Source organism: Salmo salar, chromosome 04 (assembly GCF_965601325.2).
Source record: "Salmo salar chromosome 04, fSalSal1, whole genome shotgun sequence".
NCBI lineage: Eukaryota > Metazoa > Chordata > Actinopteri > Salmoniformes > Salmonidae > Salmo > Salmo salar.
This window is the reverse complement of record NC_138294.1, coordinates 72904894-72932359: the sequence shown is the minus strand read 5'-3', so window position 1 is coordinate 72932359 and position 27466 is coordinate 72904894. Positions and strand designations below refer to the sequence as shown.

General features: G+C 42.5%; 1 protein-coding gene across 1 annotated transcript; it reads left to right on the top strand.

The window, feature by feature from the left end:
- The first annotated feature begins 701 nt into the window (after positions 1-701).
- Positions 702-25898, top strand: exoc3l2a (exocyst complex component 3-like 2a). Its single transcript, XM_014197686.3, has 13 exons — positions 702-4992; positions 6533-7024; positions 8773-8993; positions 11167-11896; positions 13119-13233; positions 15218-15328; positions 15509-15609; positions 15713-15823; positions 18331-18466; positions 18716-18838; positions 19108-19263; positions 21283-21404; positions 23464-25898. The coding sequence occupies exons 2-13, from the start codon at positions 6558-6560 to the stop codon at positions 23780-23782; spliced, it is 2712 nt and encodes a 903-aa protein (XP_014053161.2). The 5' UTR covers positions 702-4992; positions 6533-6557; the 3' UTR covers positions 23783-25898.
- Positions 25899-27466: the final 1568 nt, after the last annotated feature.

Sequence of the window (27466 nt, the reverse complement as noted above, 5' to 3'; positions counted from 1 at the left end):
TGGCCATGGACCCAAAATATCAATGTTTTTTTCCCCGAGCCACTTAGTTATCACTTTTGGCTTATGGCAAGGTGCTTCATCATGCTGGAAAAGGCATTGTTCGTCACCAAACTGTTCCTGGATGGTTGGGAGAAGTTGCTCTCGGAGGATGTTTTGGTACCATTCTTTATTCATGGCTGTGTTCTTAGGCAAAATTGTGAGTGAGCCCACTCCCTTGGCTGAGAAGCAACCCCACACATGAATGCGATGCTGGATGCTTTACTGTTGGCATGACACAGGACTCATGGTAGCGCTCACCTTGTCTTCTCCGGACAAACTTTTTTCCAGATGCCCCAAACAATCGGAAAGGGGATTCATCAGAGACAATGACTTTACCCCAGTCCTCAGCAGTCCAATCCCTGTACCTTTTGCAGAATATCAGTCTGTCCCTGATGTTTTTCCTGGAGAGAAGTGGCTTCTTTGCTGCCCTTCTTGACACCAGGCCATCCTTCAAAAGTCTTCGCCTCACTGTGCGTGCAGATGCACTCACACCTGCCTGCTGCCATTTCTGAGCAAGCTCTGTACTGGTGGTGCCCCGATCCCGCAGCTGAATCAACTTTAGGAGACAGTCCTGGCGCTTGCTGGACTTTCTTGGGCGCCCTGAAGCCTTCTTCACAACAATTGATCCGCTCTACTTGAAGTTCTTGATGATCCGATAAATGGTTGATTTACTGGCAGCAATATCCTTGCCTGTGAAGCCCTTTTTGTGCAAAGCAATGATGACGGCACGTGTTTCCTTGCAGGTAACCATGGTTGACAGAGGAAGAACAATGATTCCAAGCACCACCCTCCTTTTGAAGCTTCCAGTCTGTTATTCGAACTCAATCAGCATGACAGAGTGATCTCCGGCCTTGTCCTCGTTAACACTCACACCTGTGTTAATGAGAGAATCACTGACATGTCAGCTGGTCCTTTTGTGGCAGGGCTGAAATGCAGTGGAAATGTTTTTTTGGGGATTCAGTTCATTTGCATGGCAAAGAGGGACTTAACAATTAATTGCAATTCATCTGATCACTCTTCATAACATTCTGGAGTATATGCAAATTGCCATCATACAAACTGAGGCAGCTGACTTTGTGAAAATTGATATGTGTGTCATTCTCAAAACCTTTGGCCACGACTGTACTATCCAGGTCTTTCTAATCAACCTGACCCGGGTATCCTGGAAGGATATTGACCTCATCCCGTCAGTAGAGGATGCCTGGTTGCTCTTTAAAAGTGCTTTCCTTGCCATCTTAAATAAGCATGCCCCATTCAAAAAATGTAGAACTAAGAACAGATATAGTCCTTGGTTCACCCCAGACTTGACTGTCCTTGACCAACACAAAAACATGCTGTGGCGTTCTGCATTAGCATCGAGTAGCCCCTGCGATTTTCAACTTTTCAGGCAAGTCAGGAACCAATATACTCAGTCATTTAGGAAAGCTTTTTCAAACAGAAATGTGCATCCTGTAGCACTAATTTAAAAAAAGGGGGACACTGTAAAGTCCATGGAGAATAAGAGCACCTCCTCCCAGCTGGCCACTGCACTGAGGCCAGGAAACACTGTCACCACCGATAAATTACAATAATCTAGAATTTCAATAAGCATTTTTCTATGGCTGGCCATGCTTTCCACCTGGCTACCCCTACCAACAGCTCAGCACCCCCTGCAGAAACTTGCCCAAGCCCCCCCCCCGCTTCTCCTTCATCCAAATCCAGACAGCTAATGTTCTGAAAGAGCTGCAAAATCTGGATCCCTACAAATCAGCTGGGCTAGACAATCTGGACCCTCTCTTTCTAAAATTATCTGCCGAAATTGTTGCAACCCCTATTACTAGCCTGTTCAACCTCGCTTTCGTATCGTCTGAGAGCCCCAAAGATTGGAAAGCTGCCACGGTCATCCCCCTCTTCAAAGGGGGAGACACTCTAGACCCAAACTGCTACAGACCTATATCTATCCTACCCTGCCTTTCTAAGGTCTTCGAAAGCCAAGTTAACAAACAGATCACCAACCATTTTGAATCCCACCGTACCTTCTCCACTCGGCAATATGGTTTCCGAGCTGGTCATGGGTGCACCTCAGCCATGCTCAAGGTCCTAAACGATATCATAACCGCCATCAATAAAAGCCAACGCTTTCGACTCTGTCAATCACCGCATTCTTATCGGCAGACTCAATAGCCTTGGGTTCTCAAATGACTGCCTCGCCTGGTTCACCAACTACTTCTCTGATAGAGTTCAGTGTGTCAAATCGGAGGGCCTGATGTCCGGATCTCTGGCAGTCTCTATGGGGGTGCCACAGGGTTCAATTCTCAGGCCGACTCTTTTCTCTGTATATATCAATGATGTCGCTCTTGCTGCTGGTGATTCTCTGATCCACCTCTCAGACGTCACCATTCTGTATACATATGGCCCTTCATTGGACACTGTGTTAACAAACCTCCAAACGATCTTCAATGCCATACAACACTCCTTCCGTGGCCTCCAACTGCTTTTAAATGCTAGTAAAACGAAATCCATGCTCTTCAACCGATTGTTGCCCACATCCGCCCGCCCGACTAGCATCACTACTCTGGATGGTTCTGACTTAGAATATGTGGACAACTACAAATACCTAGGTGTCTGGTTAGACTGTAAACTGTCCTTCCAGAGTCACATTAAGCATCTCCAATACAAAATTAAATCTAGAATCGGCTTAATATTTCGCAACAAAGCCTCTTTCACTCATGCTGCCAAACATACCCTCGTAAAACTGACTATCCTACCAATCCTTGACTTCGGCGATATCATTTACAAAATATCCTCCAACACTTTACTTAGCAAACTGGATGTAGTCTATCACTGCCATCCGTTTTGTCACCAAAGCCCCATATACAAACCACCACTGTGACCTGTATGCTCTCATTGGCTGGCCCTCGCTTCATATTCGTCGCCAAACCCACTGGCTCCAGGTCCTCTATAAGTCTTTGCTCAGTAAAGCCCCGCCTTATCTCAACTCACTGGTCACCATAACAACACCCACCTGTAGCACGCGCTCCAGCAGGTATATTTCACTGGTCATCCCCAAAGCCAACTCTTCCTTTTGCCGCCTTTCCTTCCAGTTCTCTGCTGCCAATGACTGGAACGAATTGCAAAAATCACTGATGCTGGAGTCTTATATCTCCCTCTCTAACTTTAAGCATCAGCTGTCAGAGCAGCTTACCGATCACTACCTGTACACAGCCAATCTGTAAATAGCACACCCAACTACCTCATCCCATATTGTTATTTATCCTCTTGCTCTTTTGTACCCCAGTATCTCTACTTGCACATCTATCACCACAGTGTTAATGCTAAATTGTAATTATTTCACCTCTATGGCCTATTTATTGCCTTACCTCCCTACTCTTCTACATTTGCACACACTGAACATATATTTTTCTATTGTGTTATTGTTTATGTGTAACTCTGTGTTGTTGTTTTTGTCGCACTGCTTTGCTTTATCTTGGCCAGGTCGCAGTTGTAAATGAGAACTTGTTCTCAACTGGCCTACCGGTAAAATGACAAAAAACTCCTCTGCCTGTGATTGTCATGCTTACATGCACTGTTGTAAGCAGTTAATCTATGGCCCTAGTTCAAAGAGAGGCAACAGTGTTACTACTCTGGGCATGCATGTGACGTAGTCTATAGCTCGTCATTCTTCTGTACAGGTTTGTCTGCATGACAGGAAAGGGCTGGGTCAGGGTAGTATGAGAGGAATGCTACCGTTACTATGTAAGTCACACAATAGAAGGGAGCTGATTGGCTTAGAAGACAAACCTCTGTTCCCTATCAGTGTTCTGGCTGGCTTTTGTAGAGTCAAATCAAATCCAACTTAATTGAAAGCACATTCAAAGGACACTTTACATGCATGTGTACTAGGTTAGGGCATACTGAGACTCTACAGATGAGAATTCTATGGAAGTCGGACACCTCATTTTAATATATTTGGATATTAACTCTAAAAACAAAATACAGGACCTTGACTTAACAGGCAGTTCAAATATTGTCTTTGTATGATTGTTAGACACTGGTCTGAGACAGCTGTGTTCTTCAATTAAATACAACTATATTTACCCAATCAGGGGCAATTAAGAAAGCCATAGCCAGATTATATCAACATCCTCAACTAATACAAACATCACCTGCCGCAATACATCCCCCTTTCTGTTGGTTATGTAGGAATGGAGCGATGGTCCACAATTCCACCACTAGAGGGCACAGGGGGACAAAATGGATCCCTGGTGGTCCAAGAGTTAGAAGTCACTGCTTTTGAAGTTTGCATGGAATCTATTAGTGTTGACATGCTAAACTGTAAGTAGGCACTAAAGTGAACTCTCCACTGTAAATGTTTCTAAGCAAAGCAACCATCTTAAGAAATGTAACTAGTATCTTTGAATATGAGCTAAATATCAATTCTATATGTCTGATTCCTGACGCACTGTGGGCCTCAAAATACTTTTGATTTGTCATTGAAGATATCAAACACACCAGCCCATTATCTGTTCACATGATCTCTTCGAGATCTATATTACAAACAGTTTTTGACATTTTCCGGAATATTGTATATGTTAGACTGACCGCATGTCGAAGCAGTGCAGGCGATTGTTTAAATGCTTCATAGAGTAAATTTGCTTGGAAGCCATTGAAGATATTCTCTGTTACTCAGGTCAATTCAGAATGTAAAAGCACCACACAGACTTATCAACTGAAGCTCAGACAGACATTAATACAACACACACACACACACACACACACACACACACACACACACACACACACACACACACACACACACACACACACACACAGTTTCCTCAGGAAAAAGCATCATTTTCAGCTACAATACAACCAGTCAGGAAGCCGGGTGAGCACAGTGCTCCCCTGAGCAACAGTGGAGATACACACACCGGGATGACATTCTACTGAGACACTGTGCATTAACTACACAAGGTAAGAGGAATTAAGATCTTATTATCTTATTATGGTGCACCTCTGATTGCTGTGCCTCTTGCCGTCCTTTCTCTAAATCTTTAAAGCCGATACAATAATGCATATAGCTTTGCATTACCGTTGTGATGGTGTGTTCTGGTTTGCTCTAAAAAACTGAGAGTTCATGAGATATCAAAACGTTTGATTGAGAAGGATACCCTACTGTAGTCTCTCTGTCATAAGTATTGTATCTTCAGGAAGTCCTTTAGATTTATAGCTCATAAAGTCTACCTTGTTACAAGGAAAGAAAAAATGAAGTATGTGCCACTGTGGATTGTTTTGCTGTTCTTCAGAAACAGGTAGATGTTTGTTTACAATCATCTATGGTCTATGCTATAAGTACTTGAAAATAACAAGGTAATACTTTGTACTATTTGTTTGGTACTACAATTTGGTAACTAAATCCTAGGATTTGATACATACAGGGTCATAATGAACAATTTCAATGTAGGCCTTTTCAGACGCTGACAAGGTTTCTAAGGAACAAAAAGGGAAAAACAAGTTTTATAACCAATATGATATATTTCTAGACAGGGCTAGTAATTCAATTATTTTCATATACCTTTAATGTTTCCATTTACCAGGACTTTAAGAACAACTAGTTACTATGCATTTGCATGGTTATTTCTGGAGAAAAACCTCTGTGTTCCACTTTATAATAAGTGTGGCTATAATACCTGTACAGTAGTGTATGAGGACACATTGTTACATAGTAGTCTACAGTACTTAGTGTAATTACATGCAGTGTCAGCAAACTAGTGTCCCAGGCAGCCAAGCACTAAAACCACTTGACCCAATCAATTCTTTCACCGTGAATTTAGGGAGGAATTTTAAGTGATTTCATCAAGACCGATGTTATATCAAATTGTTTATATTCTTAAGTGCTTTAGTGAAACAAAATAATGTAGCCAGCCGCAGACAGACACCACTTTTTATTTCCTGAGTTAAAAAGAGGGACTTTACATCAAATCTCCACATAGAGTGGATATTAATTGTGACATGTGCAACATCATTTCCTCCCCAATATTTTATTTAAATAATTAAAATAAGACAACTAGACTTATAGCTTTTAAGTATTACCTACTAAAGAATTTCAAAGTAAAACTGATTAAAGGATTTTAACACTAGTGTGAAACCCCATGCCATAATCTTCTCCTGGGGTAACTGGCACCCCCGGGGTGGGCCAGTTACCCATACACATGTTGTACTGTCGGTAACTTGAGAAAGCTGCTGGGTAATCGTCTGTGTTTGTATTTAATCGCTGAGTAAAGCCTGTACAGAATAGTCTCATTGCAACGGTTCTTATGCTATTAGAATATTCTGTAGGTCCTCAATTACAACGTTACTCTCTCATTCATTCTGGTTTTAGCTGGGGTGTTCTGTTCAACCTTTTCCAGCCCACACTCATATTGAGGTCTTGGTATTGCTAGCCTAACTAGCTTGTTCATATGATCTGTGATCTCTTTCTCTGTTCTAACTAAGTGGCCTTGTGTCCTTGCAGTATTAGATCCCTGAGCACAAGCATCATGCCCATCCTTAAAAACCTTCCAGGGAGGACCAGGAGTAACCATGGGAACAGTGAACTCATCTTGCCCAGGTTAAACTTGGGCCTGAGTCCCTTCGAGGAGGTGAACCTGGAGGAGGAGAGGAACGAGGGCGAACCCCCCATTTTGGTGGGCCGTGGAGCAAAATCCCTCCAGTGCAGGTTGTCGCGAGATGGGGAAGAGGAGGAGAATGAGGTGAACATGGAGAGGCACGGCACCGGGGCCCCTAAAGGGGGAAGACCCCTGAGGGGGACTCTGGAGCGACTTTGCGGCTCTTCCCCCCTGAAAACCCTGGAGAAGTTGGGGAAGGGGCTGCGTATGTCGGGGTGCAGCGTGTGGGGGACCAGCCCGTCCCTACGAAGCCCCACGGACCCCCACTCGCCCTCGCCAGAGAAAGAGAAGAGGAAGGGCATCCGCAGGAGCTCAGAGGAGATCATGACCCTGCTACGGTAAGTGGGATGGACGGTGTTGATCTAGGATCAGATGCCTTTTAGATCATAATGAATAAGATTGCATGGACAGGGAGGACCATTTCCACTCTGAGACGCTTTATAAATACGGGTCCAGAGCCACAGATTAACATAAATGTAATGTCTCTCTATATATACAGTGCCAATAGAAAGTCTACACCCCCTTTAACTTTTTTCACATTCTGCTGCCTTAAAATGTAATCTAAAAAGGGATTCAATTAATTTGTTTCTACAGATCTACACAACCTAGTCCACATTTTCAAATTGAAAGAAAGTAACTTTTTCTAAATTATTGATTGTTTTGATTGTCTTCAAACCCCAGAGTTAATACTTGGTGGAAGCAGCTTTTGGTAGCCATTACAGCTGTGAATCATTTGGAATAAGATTCTACCAATTTTGCACTCTCTTATGGCAGCATATATCCATTGTTTTTTCCAAAATTGCTCAAGCTCATTTAGTTTGGTTGGGAATGATTGATGAACAGCAATATTGAAACGTTGTCTCTGATTTTCAGGCAATTTTAAGTCAAGACTGTGATTAAACCACTCAACACCTTTTGGAAAGCTATTCTGGTGTGTTTCTGCATAAATATTTGTGTAATTGTCTCTCTGAAAAATAAAACCCTATCCTAGGGTTAGGTTTTCAGAAGACTGAGGTGGGTTTTACTCTAACTTGGGCTTTGCTACTTTCATATTTATTTTAATCCTGACAAACTCCCCAGTCTCTGCCGATGACAAGCATACCCATAAAAAACAAACAATTCTAATCCATTTTAGATACAATTTTAAGGCCGCAAAATGTGAAAAAAGTTAAAGGGGGTGTAGACTTTCTGTAGGCACTGTAATATGACTCAGTTAGAAACTATTTTGTAGCACTGTGATAGCTGTAACGAAATGACGGAAATGCTCACAGCGTATAGCATAATCATTTCCTAATTGGTTATGTAATGTAAAAATTCACCATGTTTATGTATGGAACTCCCTTTGTTTGCTAATGCTATCTTGTGTACCTAAGCATTGAGTGAATGGCACTACGTATAACCGGGACATTGTTTTCACTTTGACTGTTGCAGTCAGGGAAAGGCAGCCATCAAAAATTCCAATCTGGATTGCTTAGAGCAGGGATGGGCAACTTTGATGGGGGTTGGGGCCACAAAAAATCAGAACTCCTCATGAGGGGCCGCAGTTTCTCGCAGGTCTGTGTACCTACATCCATACCCACATCCAACCCACAATTGATTATCAGTGACTGACCATCAGTGACTGACATAATGAGAAACCTCTGATGCACAACCAAATTTCAAAATTGCACCTTGTGTGTTCTACTATTCTAACTCGCAACAGTAAGTTGAGACCCTGACTGAGTTCCTGGGAAATTTGGAAATTTAACTGAGGGCCTTCAAAAGGGGGGCTGCGGCCCCCAGTTGCCCATCCCTGGCTTAGAGCTACAATCACCTCACAAGCATGTAAATAACTGCTTATTTATAGCATATGATAGTCTGGATATGGTAGTCACCTGTTAGCATTGAACCTTTCAGTATTTGATAACACGTATGTATCCCATTCCATTTATATTTGAGATGGAACCTTAATTCCCACACAATATCTCTGACTCTGGGAATCCACACATAGCTCTTCTCTCTCTTCAATGCCATACTATGAGGTTGACAGTGTAACAAGCCATAATATAGTTCCTATTCTCTCCTGATGGTTCTCTTCTGCTTCTAGATTTGCAGGGCGGCGGAAGCAGACACAGCGTAGAGAGAGCCTGCCCTGCGGGGACCTGGGCATTGACAGCGAGGATGAGTCTCGCCGCCGGCCCTCCTTCCTCAGGATGGTCAGCCTTAGCAAACTGAAGAGGGAGTCCCTGTCAGACCACAACTCCCAGGAGGCCGAGGAGGAGCTGGAGGAGGAAGAGCCAGTGGTCAAACCTAGGGAACCACTCTCAGGTATACAAGGTGCTCCAAAACAAACCAATCAAGTGGGGAGATATGGTATGTGTTCTGCTGGTTCAGCCAATCACAGGGCACATAATCTGAAACCTCTGAATCATGTAAGGATCAGAGCAGGTTACCTCTGTCTGTGGCATGTCAGTCAGCGTTGTACGTTTCAGTGTTCACATTACGAGTCCAACCTCACTTGAGTCTATTAAGTCGGAAACTCAGGAACTTCCTGGTCAGCTCCTGCAGTACTTCCTCCACCAATCCCACGCTGGTCTCTGATGAGCTGTGAGCGGTCCCCAGATCCCCTCAGTCATCGGGTTCAATCAGCACCAGACTGTGAAAGCAGGAAATGACTGCACTTCCTCCCACTGCTGATCCCTTCAGATAAAACTTAATCCAGAGCAACTGTTCACAGAGCTCCGTAGGGAGCAAAGCAGACAAGGGACAGTCAAAGGACAGTGTAGTATATAGCATGCCCAGAAAAAAAATTGTAGACCTCCACAAGTCTGGTTCATCCTTGGGAGCAATTTACAAATGCACGTTCATCTGTACAATCAATAGTACGCAAGTAAAAGCACCATGGGACCACGCAGTCGTCATACTGCTCAGGAAGGAGACGCATACCTGAAAATGATATCATGGCTTTAGAAGCTTCTGATAGGCTAATTGACATAATTTGAGTCAATTGTGATGTACCTGTGGATGTATTTCAAAGCCTACCTTCAAACTCTGTGCGAATTTGCTTGACATCATGGGAAAATCTAAAGAAATCAGCCAAGACCTCAGAAAAAGCATTGTAGACCTCCACAAGTCTGGTTCATCCTTGGGAGCAATTTCCAAACGCCTGAAGGTACCACGTTCATCTGTACAAACAATAGTACGCAAGTATAAACACCATGGGACCATGCAGCCGTTATACTGCTCAGGAAGGAGAAGCGTTCTGTCTCCTAGAGATGAACGTACTTTGGTGCGAAAAGTGCAAATCAATCCCAGAACAACAGCAAAGGACCTTGTGAAGATGCTGGAGGAAACAGGTACAAAAGTATCTATATCCACAGTAAAACGAGTCCTATAATGACATAACCTGAAAGGCTGCTCAGCAAGGAAGAAGCCACTGCTCCAAAACCGCCATAAAAAAGGCAGACTATGGTTTGCAACTGCACATGGGGACAAAGATCGTACTTTTTGGAGAAATGTTCTCTGGTCTGATGAAACGAAAATAGAACTGTTTGGCAAAAATGACCATTGATTTGTTTGGAGTAAAAAGGGGAGGCTTGCAACCCAAATAACACCATCCCAACCGTGAAGCATGGGGGTGGCAGCATCATGTTGTGTGGGTGCTTTGCTGCAGGAGGGACTGGTGCACTTGAAAATAGATGACATCATGAGGAAGTAAAATTATGTGGATATATTGAAGAAACATCTCAAGACATCAGTCAGGAAGTTAAAGCTTGGTCGCAAAGAGGGTCTTCCAAATGGACAATGACCCCAAGCATACTTCCAAAGTTGTGGCAAAATGGCTTAAGGACAACAAAGTCAAGGTATTGGACTGGCCATCACAAAGCCCTGACCTCAATCCCATAGAAAATTTGTGGGCAGAACTGAAAAACCATGTGCAAGCAAGGAGTCCTACAAACCTGACTCAGTTACACCAGCTCTGTCAGGAGGAATGGGCCAAAATTCACCCAACTTATTGTGGGAAGCTTGTGGAAGGCTACCCGAAACGTTTGACCCAAGTTAAACAATTTAAAGGCAATGCTGCCAAATACTAATTGAGGATATGTAAACTTCTGACTCACTGGGAATGTGATGAAAGAAATAAAAGCTGAAATAAATCATTCTCTCCATTATTATTCTGACATTTCATTTAAAATAAAGTGGTGATCCTAACTGACCTAAGACAGGGAATTTTTACTAGGATTAAATGTCAGGAACTGTGAAAAACTGAGTTTAAATGTATTTGGCTAAGGTGTATGTAAAGTTCCAACTTCAACTGTATCAGCATCCTTCAATATGTCAATGTTGATATTTCATACACAATATAGCCTGATGAAAACATGTACTTTTTCTCCTCACTTACCCCACCTGTTCCTACCCATACGGTAATACTCTGTACAAACCAATATACTAAACAGTTTGAAAGGGATTCCTCTATCTGTCCTTCCCTCTCTTCCCTCAGTGCTGGAGATCCTACAGCTGGTCAACCAGAGGGACCTCCTCCTGGCCGACACACACATCCAGGAGCTGGAGCACGAGTGCGAGCTGCTGGCCTTCCTGCCACACCCCCCCACGTCTCCATCCACACCCCCAGGAGTGACCCCTCCCGGGTCCTTCGACAACCCCTCCAGCCCCAACGCGTCACGGGACGCCAGCAGGCGCAAGGCCAAGGATGTGGAGCTGCTGTATGAGGCCCTGCAGAAGGAGATGTGGGACGTGGTGAGGGAGTCCCTCCGCCAGCCCACAGCCGGGCCCAACCTGGGACTGGTGGTGCTGGTCATTCAGCAGGAGGAGCAGGCTGACATTGCCCAGGCCCAGAGAGAGGAGACCCAGACCCAGCCCTTAAGGGAGGGCCTCCAGCCCCATCATAGCCAGAGGCCCCGTCAGCTCAAGCTGAAATGGCGGCAGGCGGTGGCGGAGGCGGCAGACTGGAGCCTGCCGCAGCAGGTGGACACTCAGGCGGGGCAGCTGGCCTCGTACCTGGAGAGGTTAAGGGGACGCATGGTGGACGACCTGGACGCGGCACGGAGGAACGTGGTGTCGGTCTACCCGGAGGAGTTCCAGGCCTTCCAGGTGTATGTACAGAGCTACCACCGGGCGGTGGCCAGACGCCTGAAAATCATTACCAGCTCCCAGCTTCAGATCACTGACGTCTACTCTATGCTGGACTGGTTCTACAACATTTACAACAGGTCAGTGTCAGAAGTCATAACATAACAACATTAAATGTATACACTCTTAGAAAAGAAGGTACTACCTAGAACCATAAAGGGTTATTTAATTGTCCCCTTAGGAAAACCCTATGAAAATGGTTGCGTTCGAGCGTATCAATTTTGTCAAGTTGCCTTTCAAAGTGTGTTGCATTATGTGTATAAACATTTTCAGACTTGTGCCTACATGTCGACTGCATGTACCACGTGATCAAAGGTTATGACGTTTTGACTGTAGTCAACTGCAAGTTTCTGCAGTTTCTCTTCACCAACTTCATCCTGCAGCCATCACCTGCATTGTGGGAGGCTCTATTGTCAACCAATCATTAGGGTGTTTTTGTTTGACCCACGTGAAAGTCCATTGGTATACATTGGATATATACAAATTAATGTAATATAGTTTTTCGCATCAAGTTTTTATTATTTCTATTCATGTATTTAAAAACTCCCACCCCCCATTCGGCAATCTAATAGCAAATGTAAAATCAATCATGAGATAAACAAAAATAAATGAATAAAAATACATGAAATGGTAGAATAATGAATGAATAATACTGATTAATACATCACATTACATACATCAAAAATAGTTACAAATCATAGAAACTCATTCATGGATGTACAGGTACTTTGGACAATAGTTCAGAAATGAATGTGATATTTGAGACCTCTCTCTCATCAATTGATTGTACAATGTACCCACATATGATTTCAGTTTGTGACTGTGTGATCTGGGGGTTAGAGACATGCTTATTTTGATATTATAAAGAAAAACATTCACAAACAATGGCAACTATGTTGACACTGCCATGTTCATCTAGGAAAACCACAACAGTGTCCGCCATTTTCGGCTGTTGCAGATGCACCTCCCCTGACTGCTCTTGTTGACATTCGTCTACAGTCGGCTACGTTAGCCTTACAACTCAAACGCGCCCATTATCAATTTTTGGTTCCAGTGGAACCCTTTCATTAATACAATGTTATACGTTCTTAGTAGAACCTGTTTCACCACCAAAGGGTTCACCTATGGGGACAAAAATATATATTTTTATATAAGAGTGTAAGATAAGAACATCAAGGAAGTCCATGTACGTGAATATTAACATAGATCTTTACAGGTATTTGTTCAGATCTGAAATGTGAGACTTGACTGCATAGTGACACATAGTATCTCTTCCTCACTCTCCCTCTCGTCTTTTTTAAGGGATGTCCTGGGCACCGTTGGCATGAAAACCCCAATTAACTACTCCCGACTGGAACCCCTACTGCACCAAGACACAGTGGACCAACTGGAACAGGACTGCCTGAACACTGTCAGGGTAAAATCACATTGCTTTTAAAGTGCAATTCAACCTCATATTCATTATCTCCAGCACCATACTAGTGTCTACATGTGTGAAAATGCCGCATTTATATGATCTGTGGTTAAAAAGATAAGAAGAAAGGTCTTAAAAAATGATTCTCTGTTACATCACAGGGATAGGATTAAAAGTAAGAAAAACGGTGATTTTCAAAACCTGTTTCTAGTCACTTTACCCTGCATTCATGTACATATCTACCTCAAATACCTCATACCCCTGCACATTGATCTGGTACTGGTACTCCCTGTATTTAGCTCCACATTGATATGGTACTGGTACTCCCTGTATATAGCCTCCACATTGATCTGGTACTGGTACTCCCTGTATATAGCTCCACATTGATCTGGTACTGGTACTCCCTGTATATAGCTCCACATTGATCTCGTACTGGTACTCCCTGTATATAGCTCCACATTGATCTGGTACTGGTACTCCCTGTATATAGCTCCACATTGATCTCGTACTGGTACTCCCTGTATATAGCTCCACATTGATCTGGTACTGGTACTCCCTGTATATAGCTCCACATTGATCTGGTACTGGTACTCCCTGTACATAGCTCCACATTGATCTGGTACTGGTACTCCCTGTACATAGCTCCACATTGATCTGGTACTGGTACTCCCTGTATATAGCTCCACATTGATCTGGTACTGGTACTCCCTGTATATAGCTCCACATTGATCTGGTACTGGTACGTCCTGTATATAGCTCCACATTGATCTGGTACTGGTACTCCCTGTATGTAGCTCCACATTGATCTGGTGCTGGTACTCCCTGTATATAGCTCCACATTGATCTCGTACTGGTACTCCCTGTATATAGCTCCACATTGATCTGGTACTGGTACTCCCTGTATATAGCTCCACATTGATCTGGTACTGGTACTCCCTGTATTTAGCTCCACATTGATCTGGTACTGGTACTCCCTGTATATAGCTCCACATTGATCTGGTACTGGTACTCCCTGTATATAGCTCCACATTGATCTGGTACTGGTACTCCCTGTATGTAGCTCCACATTGATCTGGTACTGGTACTCCCTGTATATAGCTCCACATTGATCTGGTACTGGTACTCCCTGTATATAGCTCCACATTGATCTGGTGCTGATACTCCCTGTATTTGGCTCCACATTGATCTGGTGCTGGTACTCTCTGTATATAGCTCCACATTGATCTGGTGCTGGTACTCTCTGTATATAGCTCCACATTGATCTCGTACTGGTACTCCCTGTATATAGCTCCACATTGATCTGGTACTGGTACTCCCTGTATATAGCTCCACATTGATCTGGTACTGGTACTCCCTGTATATAGCTCCACATTGATCTCGTACTGGTACTCTCTGTATATAGCTCCACATTGATCTGGTACTGGTACTCCCTGTATATAGCTCCACATTGATCTGGTACTGGTACTCCCTGTATATAGCTCCATTCTTGTGCATTTTATTCCTCTTGTGCTACTATTTTTCTTTTTATTATACATTTTAACTCTGCATTGTTGGGAAGGGCTCGTAAGCAAGCATTTCAAGTCTACACCCGTTGTACTTGGCCCGTGTGACAAATAACATTTTATTTAATATTATTTGGAATGTATTTTCTTGCTCCCCAAGTCACCGCAAAACACATACAGTAGTGTTTGAAAATCATTGCTTTAACTTCCGATGATATCATCAGGTAGAACCTTTATATATCTTTCTACAAAACAGAAATGCGCCATTTTCACATATGTAGAGACTGGTATTGTGATGGCGATAATGAAAATTAGGTTGAAAAGTGGTGGAATTGTCCATTAATACTGAACACTGTCAGGGGGAAAAAAAATCCCACCTACAGAGGTAATGGTTCTGGCACTAATCTAACGGTACTGAAACTTCCCATACTTGTTTCTTGGGTAGGCAATGGACTTTATGGTTGTGTGTGTTCTGTTTATCGCAGGAGAAGGTGTCCACAGAGCTCACTCAGGTTCTGGATGAGGAGGAGAGGCGGTGGGCCCAAACGCTGCACATAGAGGAGTACCAGTCCAATCTGGCCCGCTCTGTCATCCAGGTCTGTCACACTATCACTCACAGACACTACTGTGCATTAGATCTGTAGGTCACCATTGGACATTGTGGCAAACAACTCAAAGACATTTGTAAATCTCCCATTAATATAGGAGTGACCTATTTTGGATGGTTGGATTTTGAAGTTCCTGCTCTGATCAGTATCTGTGCGTGGTTGTTACAGAGACTAAAGGTAGACCTGGACAGATCAACAGCTGTAAGCCAGTTTCTGGGGGCCAGGGTGGCCCGCTGCAATCTTAATGGACTGTCTGACTTCCTATATAGGTGAGGAGAAGATGTGTTTATAAAGACATGGACATTGAGTTCAATCAACAACCTCAATGTGAATCAATATATGGATTTAATTTCATAATGTTACTATGTCCAGTTTCCAGAGAAAGGTGGGGATGTTCCATGAGACCCAGGCTGAGTTTGGGGACCGGGGTGATGGATATGTCTCCAGGACCATCTCTCTGGTCAACTGCTGCCCGCCTCTCAGGTAGATACCCAGACAGAGAAGTCATCTCCTGTGGCATCTGTGTTAACTGATGCTCCATTCAAATGCTTATCGAAAACGTGTATTTTTCAGTTGGTGAAGTGGTAAATGAGACGAGAGCGTCTCCAGTTAGCTAGCTAAGATTGCTTACAATTAGTTGGCAATCTTGCTAAAGTTGATAAGTAAAATTGTATTTGTCACATGCGCCAAATACAACAAGTGCAGACTTTACCATGAAAAGCTTACTTACGAGCCCTTTCCCAACAATGTAGTTAAAAAGTAAGACAATTAGCAAATAGATAAAAAAGAAAATAGTAACACAATAAAATAACATTAACGAGGCTATATACAGGCTGTATACAAGGAGTACTGGTACCAAGTCAATGTACTGGGTTACGAGGTAGTTGGGGTGATTGATTGAGGTAATATATACATGTAGGTTTGGTTAGGTGATTGATTGAAGTACTATGCACATGTAGGTAGGGGTAAAAGCAAAAAGTCTGGGTAGCTATTTGATTAACTGTATAGCAGTCTTATGGATTTGGGGTAGAAGCTGTTTAGCAGACTTTTGGTCCCAGACTTGACTTTCCGGTACCGGAAGATTTTTAGGGCCTTCCTCTGACACAGCCTGGTATAGAAGTCCTGGATGACAGGGAGCTCAGCCCCAGTGATGTACTGGGCCGTACGCACTACCCTCTGTTGTGCCTTGCGGTCGGATGCCGAGCAGTTGCCATGCCAAGCGGTGATGCAGCCAGTCAAGAGGCTCTCAATGGTGCAGCTGCAGAACTTTTCAAGGATCTGAGGGCCCATGTCAAACTCTTTAGCCTCCTGAGGGGGAAGAGGCATTGTCGTGTCCTCTTCACGACTGTATTGATGTGTTTGGACCATGATATGTCCTTAGTGATGTGGACACAGAGGAACTTGACGCTCCACCGTTGTGTCGTCGGCAAACTTAATGATGGTGTTGGAGTCATATGCGGCCACACAGTCGTAGGTGAACAGGGAGTACAGGTGGGAGCTAAGGACGGGGGGACCCCATGTTCAGGGTCAGTGTGGCAGATGTGTTTTTGCCTACCCTCGTCAGAAAGTCCATTATCCAATTGCAGAGTGAGGTGTTTAATCCCAGGGTCCTTAGCTTAGTGTTGAGCTTGGAGGACACTATGTAGTCAGTGAACAACATTCTCACATATGTAGGTGTTCCTTTTGTTCAGGTGGGAAAGGGCAGTGTGGAGTGCAATAGAGATTGCATCACCTGTGGATCTGTTGGGGCGGTATGCTAATTGGAGTGGGTCCAGGGTGTCTGGGATGATGGTGTTGATGTGAGCCACGACCACACTTTCAAAGCATTTCATGGCTACAAATGTGAGTGCTATGGGTTGATAGTCATTTAGACAGGTTACCTTGGCGTTCTTGGGCACGTGGACTATGGTGGTCTGCTTAGACCCATATGGGAGAGGTTGAAAATGTCTGTGAAGACGCATGCCAGCTGGTCAGCGCATACTCTGAGTACGCATCCTGGTAATCCGTCTGGCCCTGCGGCCACATCAGATTAGCGTCAGAGCCGGTGTAGTAGGATTTGATCTTTGTCCTGTATTGACACTTTGCCTGTTTGATGGTTCGTCGGTCGTAGGGGGATTTCTTATATGCGTCCAGATTTGTGACCTTCTCCTTGAAAGCGGGAGCTCTAGCCTTTAGATCAGTACAGGTGTTGCCTGTAATCTTGGCTTTTGGTTAGGGTATGCACGTACCGTCACTGTGGGGACTACATCGTCGATGCACTTATTATTGAAGCCGATGACTGATGTGGTAAACTCCTCAATGCCATCGGGTGAATCCTGGAACATGTTCCAATCTGTGCTAGCGAAACAGTCCTGTAGCTTAGCGTCCGCTTCATTGGATCACTTCCGTATTGAGCATATCACTGGTACTTCCTGTTTGAGCTTTTGCTTGTAAGCAAAAATGAAGAGGATGGAGTTATGATCAGATTTGCCAAATGCAGGGTGAGGTAGAGCTTTGCATGCCCCACTGTGTGTAGAGTTTTTTTGCCTCTATTTGCACAGGAGACATGCTGGTAGAAATGAGTTAAAACAGATTTCAGTTTCCCTGCATTAAAATCCCCGGGCCATTAGGAGCGCCGCATCTTCTTGTTTGCTTCTGGCCCTATAAAGCTTGTTGTGTGTGGTCTTAGTGCCAGCATCGGTCTGTGGTGGTAAATAGACAGCTACGAAAAATATAGATGAAATCTCTCTTGGTAAATAGTGTGGTATGCAGCTTATCATGAGGAATTTTAACTCAGGCAAGCAGAACCTTCAGACTTCCTTAATATTAATGATCATGCACCAACTGTTGTTGACAAAGGGACAAATAGACCACATGGTCAAATTAGGTTATCCACATTATTAAGGTTGTAAATGGTTCAAACGGTTTTTCCAAGTCAGAAATATGAGTTTCAGATCATTCTGACACTACCTGAACTCACCAACAGTGTTTGCATTCCACTTTTTGTGTAGATCCTTTGTACAGCGTTGCAGGCAGTGTGACCCACAGAGCAATGAGGAGTCCACACAGAGAGCTAACTCCTCCCTGGACAGGATTGTTAACCAATCAGTGCGGGTTCTGACGGAAAGACTATTTGAGCACATCAGGGTGAGGCAATGTGCTTTTTAAATGTATCCTCCTTTGGTAGGGCGCAAAAAAATGTTTTCCTTACAATTTATTGACACAAAACATAAATGTATCTAAACATTCCTTCCCCAACACACAACTTGCCAGTTCCACAGTCATATATGACTGATCAAACACACATGCTCTAACGTTTACACAGATGTGCATTTTACAATAGGAGCATAATGTTCATCACTTCATGTGGGTCAAAGCTGTGTATTTCTGTTCCAGCCGTTCTTTGACAAGCTGGTGAAAAGGAAGTGGCTAAACAACACTGAGGCCTTTGAGGCCATCGAAGCAAGCGTCAAACAACACTTTAAGAAGTTCAGAAGAATGGACTGCCCACCTTATCAGGTCTCCACCAATGACCACACACCTAACACATGATAACATGTTGCACAAAATACATGCAATAACATTTCTAAAAACCTGTTTTCGCTTTGCCGTTATGGGGTATTGTGTGTAGATTGCTGAGGATTTTTTATTTACTTTTCATCCATTTTAGAATAAGGCTGTAACGTAACAAATGTAGAAAAAGTGAAGGGGTCTGAATACTTTCTGAAGGCACTGTATGTTATGATTGAGGGACTGAATGGTTGAGTGGTTGACTGTTTGATTGACAGATACTGGTGGGGGAGATACACAGGCGGGTTTTGGTGGAGTATTTGCGTGCGATCATGCGAGGACGGGTCATCTGCACATCATCGAAGATGAGGAAGAGGATGGCATTCCGGCTGCAGGACGAGGCCAAGCAGCTCAAAGGGCTCTTTAAAGACCTGGTCAGTCATCCCTCTGATTTACGGTCGTAATGACCATAAACAACTACAGTTGAAGTAGGAAGTTTACATACACTTAGGTTGGAGTCATTAAAACTTGTTTTTCAACCACTCCACAAATTTCTTGTTAACAAACTATAGTTTTGGCAAGTCGGTTAGGACATCTACTTTGTGCATGACACAAGTCATTTTTCCAACAATTGTTTACAGACAGATTATTTCACTTATAATTCACTGTATCACAATTCCAGTGGGTCAGAAGTTTACATAAACTAAGTTGACAGTGCCTTTAAACAGCTTGGAAAATTCCAGAAAATGATGTCATTGCTTTAGAAGCTTCTGATAGGCTAATTGACATAACTTCAGTCAATTGGAGGTGTACCTGTAGATGTATTTCAAGGCCTACCTTCAAACTCAGTGCCTCTTTGCTTGACATCATGGGAAAATCAAACGAAACCAGCCAAGACCTCAGAAAACAATTGTAGACCTCCACAAGTCTGGTTCATCCTTGGGAGCAATTTCCAAACGCCTGAAGGTACCACGGTCATCTGTACAAACAATAGTACGCAAGTATAAACCACATGGGACCACGCAGCCGTCATACCACTCAGGAAGGAGAAGCGTTCTGTCTCCTAGAGATGAACGTACTTTGGTGCGAAAAGTGCAAATCAATCCCAGAACAACAGCAAAGGACCTTGTGAAGATGCGGGAGGAAACGGGTACAAAAGTATCCATATCCACAGTAAAACGAGTCCTATATCGACATAACCTGAAAGGCTGCTCAGCAAGGAAGAAGCCACTGCTCCAAAACCGCCATAAAAAAAGCCAGACTACGGTTTGCAACTGCACATGGGGACAAAGATTGTACTTTTTGGTGAAATGTCCTCTGGTCTGATGAAACGAAAATAGAACTGTTTGACTATAATGACCATTGTTATATTTGGAGGAAAAAGGGGGAGGCTTGCAAGCCGAAGAACCCCATCCCAACCGTGAAGAACGGGGGTGGCAGCTTCATGTTGTGGGGGTGCTTTGCTGCAGGAGGGAGGGAGTGGTGCACTTCACAAAATAGATGGCATCATGAGGAAGTAAAATTATGTGGATATATTGAAGCAACATCTCAAGACATCAGTCAGGAAGTTAAAGCTTGGTCGCAAATGGGTCTTCCAAATGGACAATGACCCCAAGCATACTTCCAGAGTTGTGGCAAAATGGCTTAAGGACAACAAAGTCAAGGTATTGGACTGGCCATCACAAAGCCCTGACCTCAGTCCCATAGAAAATATGTGGGCAGAACTGAAAAAGCGTGTGCGAGCAAGGAGGCCTACAGACCTGATCCAGTTACACCAGCTCTGTCAGGAGGAATGGGCCGAAATTCACCTAACTTATTGTGGGAAGCTTGTTGAAGGCTACCCAAAACGTTTGACCCAAGTTAAACAATTTAAAGGCAATGCTACCAAATACTAATTGAGTGTATGTAAACTTCTGACCCACTGGGAATGTGATGAAAGAAATAAAAGCTGAAATAAATAATTTTCTCTACTATTATTCTGACATTTCACATTCTTAAAATAAAGATGATGATCCCAACTGACCTAAGACAGGGAATTTTTACTAGGATTAAATGTCAGGAATTGTGAAAAACTGAGTTTATATGTATTTGGCTAAGGTGTATGTAAACTTCCGACTTCAACTGTATCTGAACGCGATAAGATGATTTAGCTCAACACTCCCAACAACTGTTTTGTAAACCCAATTAACCGTTTATGGTCCAAGATAGCACCTTTTATTCTAAGAATCTAGGACTACGAATCTTGATAGATGATTTTGGTGCATGATGTTGGTATTAATTTCTATGGGTACGTCCACACAGAGCTTTTGTGTCAGGAAATGATGGATTGCACCTATCTGTTGATGGCTGATGGACAATGAGATGATTGACCTTTGTACTTATGCAACTCGTCCATATCAATTGTTTTACAAACGTTTATAATTACTTATTTTACATAATATTTCCTCTTTCAGGAGTCAGGATCCTCTTGGCTGGACAGTGTCCTCGCTCACCTGGCTGACATCATTCTCCTGGAGGACACTCCGTCCATCCAGATGGAGGTTGCTGTTCTGGTGAAAGAGTTTCCAGATATACGGTAAGGGTTTTCATCATTTTGGGGAATACAGTATTGCGCAATGCTTTGATAGTCCAGAGTTGGAAAACAATGAACAAATTTGGCAAATGTCGTTCATTGGTCACCATTTCCTAAATACACTATGCCACAGTACCCAGAACATACATGCCACGGTGCAGTTTCACAAAGTGCTGTTTTTGACATCTGGACATATGTAGCCGAAATTAAGTCCACGTATAGAGTTTCTGTTGACGCAATAGGTCAGCAGAAAGTGGGAACATACCATTATTAACCCTTTACACTCCTGCCTGTATACAAGTTGAAAATGGCGAATTTGGGCAGTGATAAACGACTAAATTGGAACGCAGTTTCTGTAAAATAACAAGCTATACATGATGTCAGAGCTCTGGCTCTGAGCTTAACAACGCTGTATGGGTTTTGACTGACAGGCGTTCTGAACTTGATCACCTTGCGCGACAAGAAGTTGCCCCCATCCCTCCCACAAATTGGGTAACTTTTGCAAATGTTTTGTTGTCTGAGTGAGGGAAATGCTGTAAATTAAGAGGACTATAATAAATACCGCTTTGATGTCATTCAAGCAAGCCAAACACCCATGAGTCCAAATGTGCACTTCACATTTCCATATCATAAAACTCATGTCATATACAGCGTCAATGTTTAGGTTCACTATGTTTGATGTACAGTTACAAGATGACATGGCGTCATACCCTGGTTTGTTCTGAACAGAATGAGTATATATGTTTGTCTATTGTGAAGACAATTAGCACGGAACAAGCACTAACATTATCTGATTCCCTGAATTGCATTGTGAAAGCCTAACGCTGTAATATCGTATTTTATAACCTAGCTAGTCATGTTGGCAATAGAACATGCTTAAAAATGATGCCCACCTGGCCCAGATAGCAATTTATAATGGACTGTTCTTGGATTGCATAAACAACAACAGTAATTGTGTGAGTGCTGGGATGCAGGGTTGTGTTCCAAACAAAAAAACCTACAAGTGTGCTTTCTGTAGTTCCTCAACGGCACAGCTAGGAGAGCTGAAAAAAACACCTTATAGTTGAAGACTCTACTTTGAGTCATAAAAGTGCATTAAAATGACTTAGGAACTGTGAACACTTTGGAGAGGTGTGTGGCCACTCTCACACAAACCCTTGTAGTTAGTTTTGGCTTATGTCGCACCTACCCCACATTTTCCAGGAATATTCTTATCATATTACTGAATATATCCAGAGTATTGTCAGATTTTGTTATCAGCAAATGCGACGAAAAGTACAGTAAATGTAAAATGCACATAAAATCATTGGATTCAGTATTGTGTCAGGTGAACTGTTGCGTCCTCACCTTTGTCCTAATAATTTTCCCATAATCTCCAAACTGTTTCCTTTCAATTGCTACCATGGTTGTGCATATGCATTTCATATTTATTCTGTAAGAAACATTTCAATTTAGCCCTGTCCATATAGGTTGAGTGTACTGGCTTTATTCTTGGAGAGGACCAAGGGGCTGTTTTGAGTGGCAGAGGCTGGAGGGCCCCACAAGGTCCCAGGCCCCTCGTTGTTTGTGGGTTTTGTGGGGTCAGCTAAGGGCTGGCTAGCTGGCAGCGTACCCAATGTGTGACGCATGACCCGTAGCCAGGCAGACAGGAAGCTGCTGCAGAGTACTTCCTGTTCCTGCCAACCTGTGAGAGACAGTCTGGTGCCATGCTCTGGAATCAAAGGAGGGAGCTGGAGCAGGTCAAGACAACCTGGACACATGTTAACTCACTCAGGCACAAGGAGTCTCTGCAAGCATCACTCTTTTGTTTTCTTACTAGCCGCTTGTATTTTCATAGATCAAAGTCTGCCGTTTACCACTGGGACTCCCCCATATGTCCATTTGGGGTGAAATATAATTTTAAAAATTATCAATAGATCAACTGAACATAATAAGTCATGGCCCTTTGCTCTACAACATGATTGGATCATGAAGGTTACTGAAACCACCGAAACACACTAACATCGGTCTCTATCTTCCCTCTCTATCTTTCCTTTCTCTTCCTCCCTTCATCCTACCGCAGGAAGAAGCACATCTCCACCCTGCTAAATGTGCGGGGGATGATACGTCAGGCGGAGCGCCAGGAAATCTTGAACGTGGTCCGAGACTTTGAGAGCAGCAACGGCTCTACCCTGCCAAGCAGGGATCATGCCCTCTTCTCGGACATCCCTGTCACCTCTGAGGTGCATTGCATCAACCTGGGCCTCATCCGTGTTGCCATGACCCTCGCCAACTGGTTCTCAGAGGCCCGGCTTCGACGACACCGTAAGAGAAGCCCCAGAAACAGAACCACGCTGCCACCGGAACACCTGAAAGAGGACAAGGATATGGATTATGATTGACTTCAAGGAAATCATATGGAGTTGATGCACATAAAGTGTTTGGTAGAACAGAGGCTCGCTCACCTGTAATTCTGTATCCATGTGTGCATTTCTATGACTACTTGATACTGATGGAGCTTTATGATCGAATTTGGATTTTTGGATGTTTGGATTTCTGCTTTAAATAAGAGAGGTAGAGGTTTGTTGATGATGACACTTCAAAGAGTACTCAATCTTAAATTCTGTCATATTACTGTATGTGCTGCGACTACTACAATGGGGCAGAATCACAAACTACTGTGAAACTTACTACTACTGATAAGAAATGCAAAGTCCCCATAGAAACATGAAATGAAATGTTTTTAATTCATCTGTAAATGATCTTCCCACTCATTTACAGACATTTGAATGGAATGCGATAAGAAGAACTTGATATCAGGTACCACAGATCCAACCCCATCTACTGTACTTCAAGCTCAGATTTTTCTTCATGTTTACAATCATTTTGTAAACCTTATTGGGTAACATTTTACATTAAGGTGTAATTGTATACATTTATAAGTAGTTAATAAACTGTTTAAAGATAGCTTACATGACTGCACAATTTTAGCCAATGTGTTATAACTGTTTATAACTAAACACTAATAGTTTATAAAATACTTATAAACCTTTAGTAAATAATTTTAAGTACACCTTAATGTAAAGTGTTACCGATTTAAATAAATTCTCTGGTACTTTTGAATACTTTTTAGCCAGTAGTTCTGAAAGTACCACTCATGAGCCAAAAGTGGTCCCCAGAAATTGCACACTATGTCACATACAGTATGTGCAGAAATGTGCACTACGTCATTGCGCTCTCTCTCTCTCTCTCTCTCTCTCTCTCTCTCTCTCTCTCTCTCTCTCGCTCTTCATCTTGCAAGATGTCACTCAAATGGCGAGAGGCTGAAGCTCATTTGTCTAGAACTCAAATTGCTAGACGCAGGAAGTAGGGGTGCTGAGGGTGCTGCAGCACTAGGATTGAATATTTTCCCGGTATTTTACAAATGTTCCATCTCAAGAATAAATCATTAATCTTCTGGGTAACCCGGTATTTCCTGCAAAAACCGTAAGTGTAATTCAAAAGCATTATGAAACATATACAGTGCCTTCGGAAAGTATTCAGACCCCTTGGCTTTTCCCACATTTTGTTACGTTACAGCCTTATTCTAAAATGGATTAAATAAAACAATTTCCTGAGCAATCTACACACAATACCCCATAATGACAAAGCCCCTTTTTTCAATTTTTGCCTAAAATGACATACCCAAATCTAACTGCCTGTAGCTCAGACCCTGAAGCAAGAATATGCATATTATTGGTACCATTTGAAAGGAAACACTTTGAGGTTTATGGAAATGTGAAAGGAATGTAGTAGAATATAACACAATAGATCTGGTAAAAGATAATACAAAGAAAAAAAACCCAGTTTTTTTGTATTTTTTTTGTACCATCATCTTTGAAATGCAAAAGAAAGGCCATAATGTGTTATTCCAGCCCAGGTGCAATTTAGACTTTGGCCACTAGATGGCATCAGTGTAAGCGCAATGTTTTAGACTGATCCCATGAACCATTACATTTCTGTTCAGAATTTTGTGTCAAGGCCGCCCAAATGTGCCTAATTTGTTTATTATTGACTTTTCATGTTCAAAATTGTGCACTCTCCTCAAACAATAGCATGGTATTCTTTCACTGTAATAGCTACTGTAAATTGGACAGCGCAGTTAGATTAACAAGAATTTAAGCTTTCTGCCAATATCAGATATGTCTATGTCCTGGGAAATTGTCTGGTTACTTACAACCTCATGATAATCGCATTAGCCTATGTTAGCTCAACCGTCCCGTGGAAGGGACACCGATCCCGAAGAAGTTCTAGTAGGTGTCTTGGACACCGCACAAATTTTATCTGGTCTTTACCTACAGTGTCTTCAGAAAGTATTCAAACCCCTTGATTTTTCCCACATGTTGTGTTACAGCCTGAATTTAAAATGTATTACATTTAGATTTTGTGTCACTTGCCTACACACAATACACCATAATGTCAAAGTGGAATTATGTTTTTAGAATTTTTCACATATTAATTAAAAATGAAAAGCTGAAATGTCTTGAGTCAATAAGTATTCAACCCCTTTGCTATGGCAAGCTTAAATAAAATCAGGAGGAAAGAGTTGCTTAAGTCACGTAATAAGTTGCATGGACTGACTCTGTGTGCAATAATAGTGTTTAACATGCTTTTTGAATGACTACATCATCTTTGTACTCCACACATACAATTATCTGTAAGGTCCCTCAGTCGAGCAGGGAATTTCAAACACAGATTCAACCACAAAGACCAGGGAGGCTTTCCAATGCCTCGCAAAGAAGGACACCTAATGGTAGATTGGTAAAACATTTTTTTATAAAGTTAGTAATTGCACTTTGGATGGTTATCAATACACTCAGTTACTACAAAGCTGCAGGGGTCCTTCCTAACTCAGTTGCCGGAGAGGAAGGAAACCGCTCAGGGATTTCACCACAAGGTTATTGATGACTTTAAAACAGTTACATAGTTCAATGGCTGTGATAGGAGAAAACTGCGGATGAATCAACGTGTAGTTACTGCACAACACTAGCCTAAATGACAGAGTGAAAAGAAGAAAATCTGTACAGAATAAAAATATTCCAAAACATGCGTGCTGTTTGCAATAAGGCACTAAAGAAATACTGCAAAAAATGTGGCAAAGAAGCAAACATTATGTCCTGAATACAAAGCGTTATGTTTGGGGCAAATCCAACTCAACACATCACTGTACATATTTTCAAGCATATTGGTGGCTGCATCATGTTATGGGTATGTTTGTCATTGGCAAGGACTAGAGAGTTTTTATTTTTATAAAAAGAAATGGAATATAGCTAAGCACATGCAAAATCCTTGAGGAAAACCTGGTTCAGTCTGCTTTCTAACAGTCACTGGGAGACAGTTACTTAACAAGATGACATTGAATGTTCATGAGTGGCCTAATTACAGTTTTGACATAAATCGGCTTGAAAATGTATGGCAAGACTTGAAAATGGCTGTCTAGCAATGTTCAACAACCAACTTGACAGTTTGAAGAATTATAAAAATAATAATGTGATAATATTGTACAATCCAGGTGTGCAAAGCTCTAGACACCTAATCCATTTTAGAATCAGGCTGTAACGTAACAAAATGTGGAAAAAGTCAAAGGGTCTGAATAGTTTCCGAAGGCACAGTATATACAAGTATTTTGGAATATTTTTATTCTGTACAGACTTTCTTCTTTTCACGCTGTCACTGTAAATACATAATGTATATATACAGTGCCTTCCAAAAGTATTCAGACCCCTTGACTTTTCCGCATTTTGTTACGTTACAGCCTTATTCTAAAATTGATTCAAATGTTTTTTCCCTCATTAATCTACACACAATTCCCCATAATGACAAAGCAAACACTGTTTTTTTAGAAATGTTTAGAAATGTATTCAAAATACAAAAAGGAAATATAACATTTACATAAGTATTCAGACCTTTTACTTAGTACTTTGTTGCAGCACCTTTGGCAGCGATTACAGCTTCGAGTCTTCTTGGGTATGACGCAACAAGCTTGGCACACCTGTGTTTGGGGAGTTTCTCCCATTCTTCTCTGCAGATCCTCTCAAGCTCTGTCA

Coding starts and splice junctions, on each gene's coding strand:
- exoc3l2a (XM_014197686.3), top strand. CDS start 6,558: ATGCCCATCCTTAAAAACCTTCCAGGGAGGACCAGGAGTAACCATGGG. Junction 15,329..15,508: donor TGGCCCGCTCTGTCATCCAG/GTCTGTCACACT, acceptor TGGTTGTTACAG/AGACTAAAGGTAGACCTGGA. Junction 15,824..18,330: donor AACTGCTGCCCGCCTCTCAG/GTAGATACCCAG, acceptor CTTTTTGTGTAG/ATCCTTTGTACAGCGTTGCA.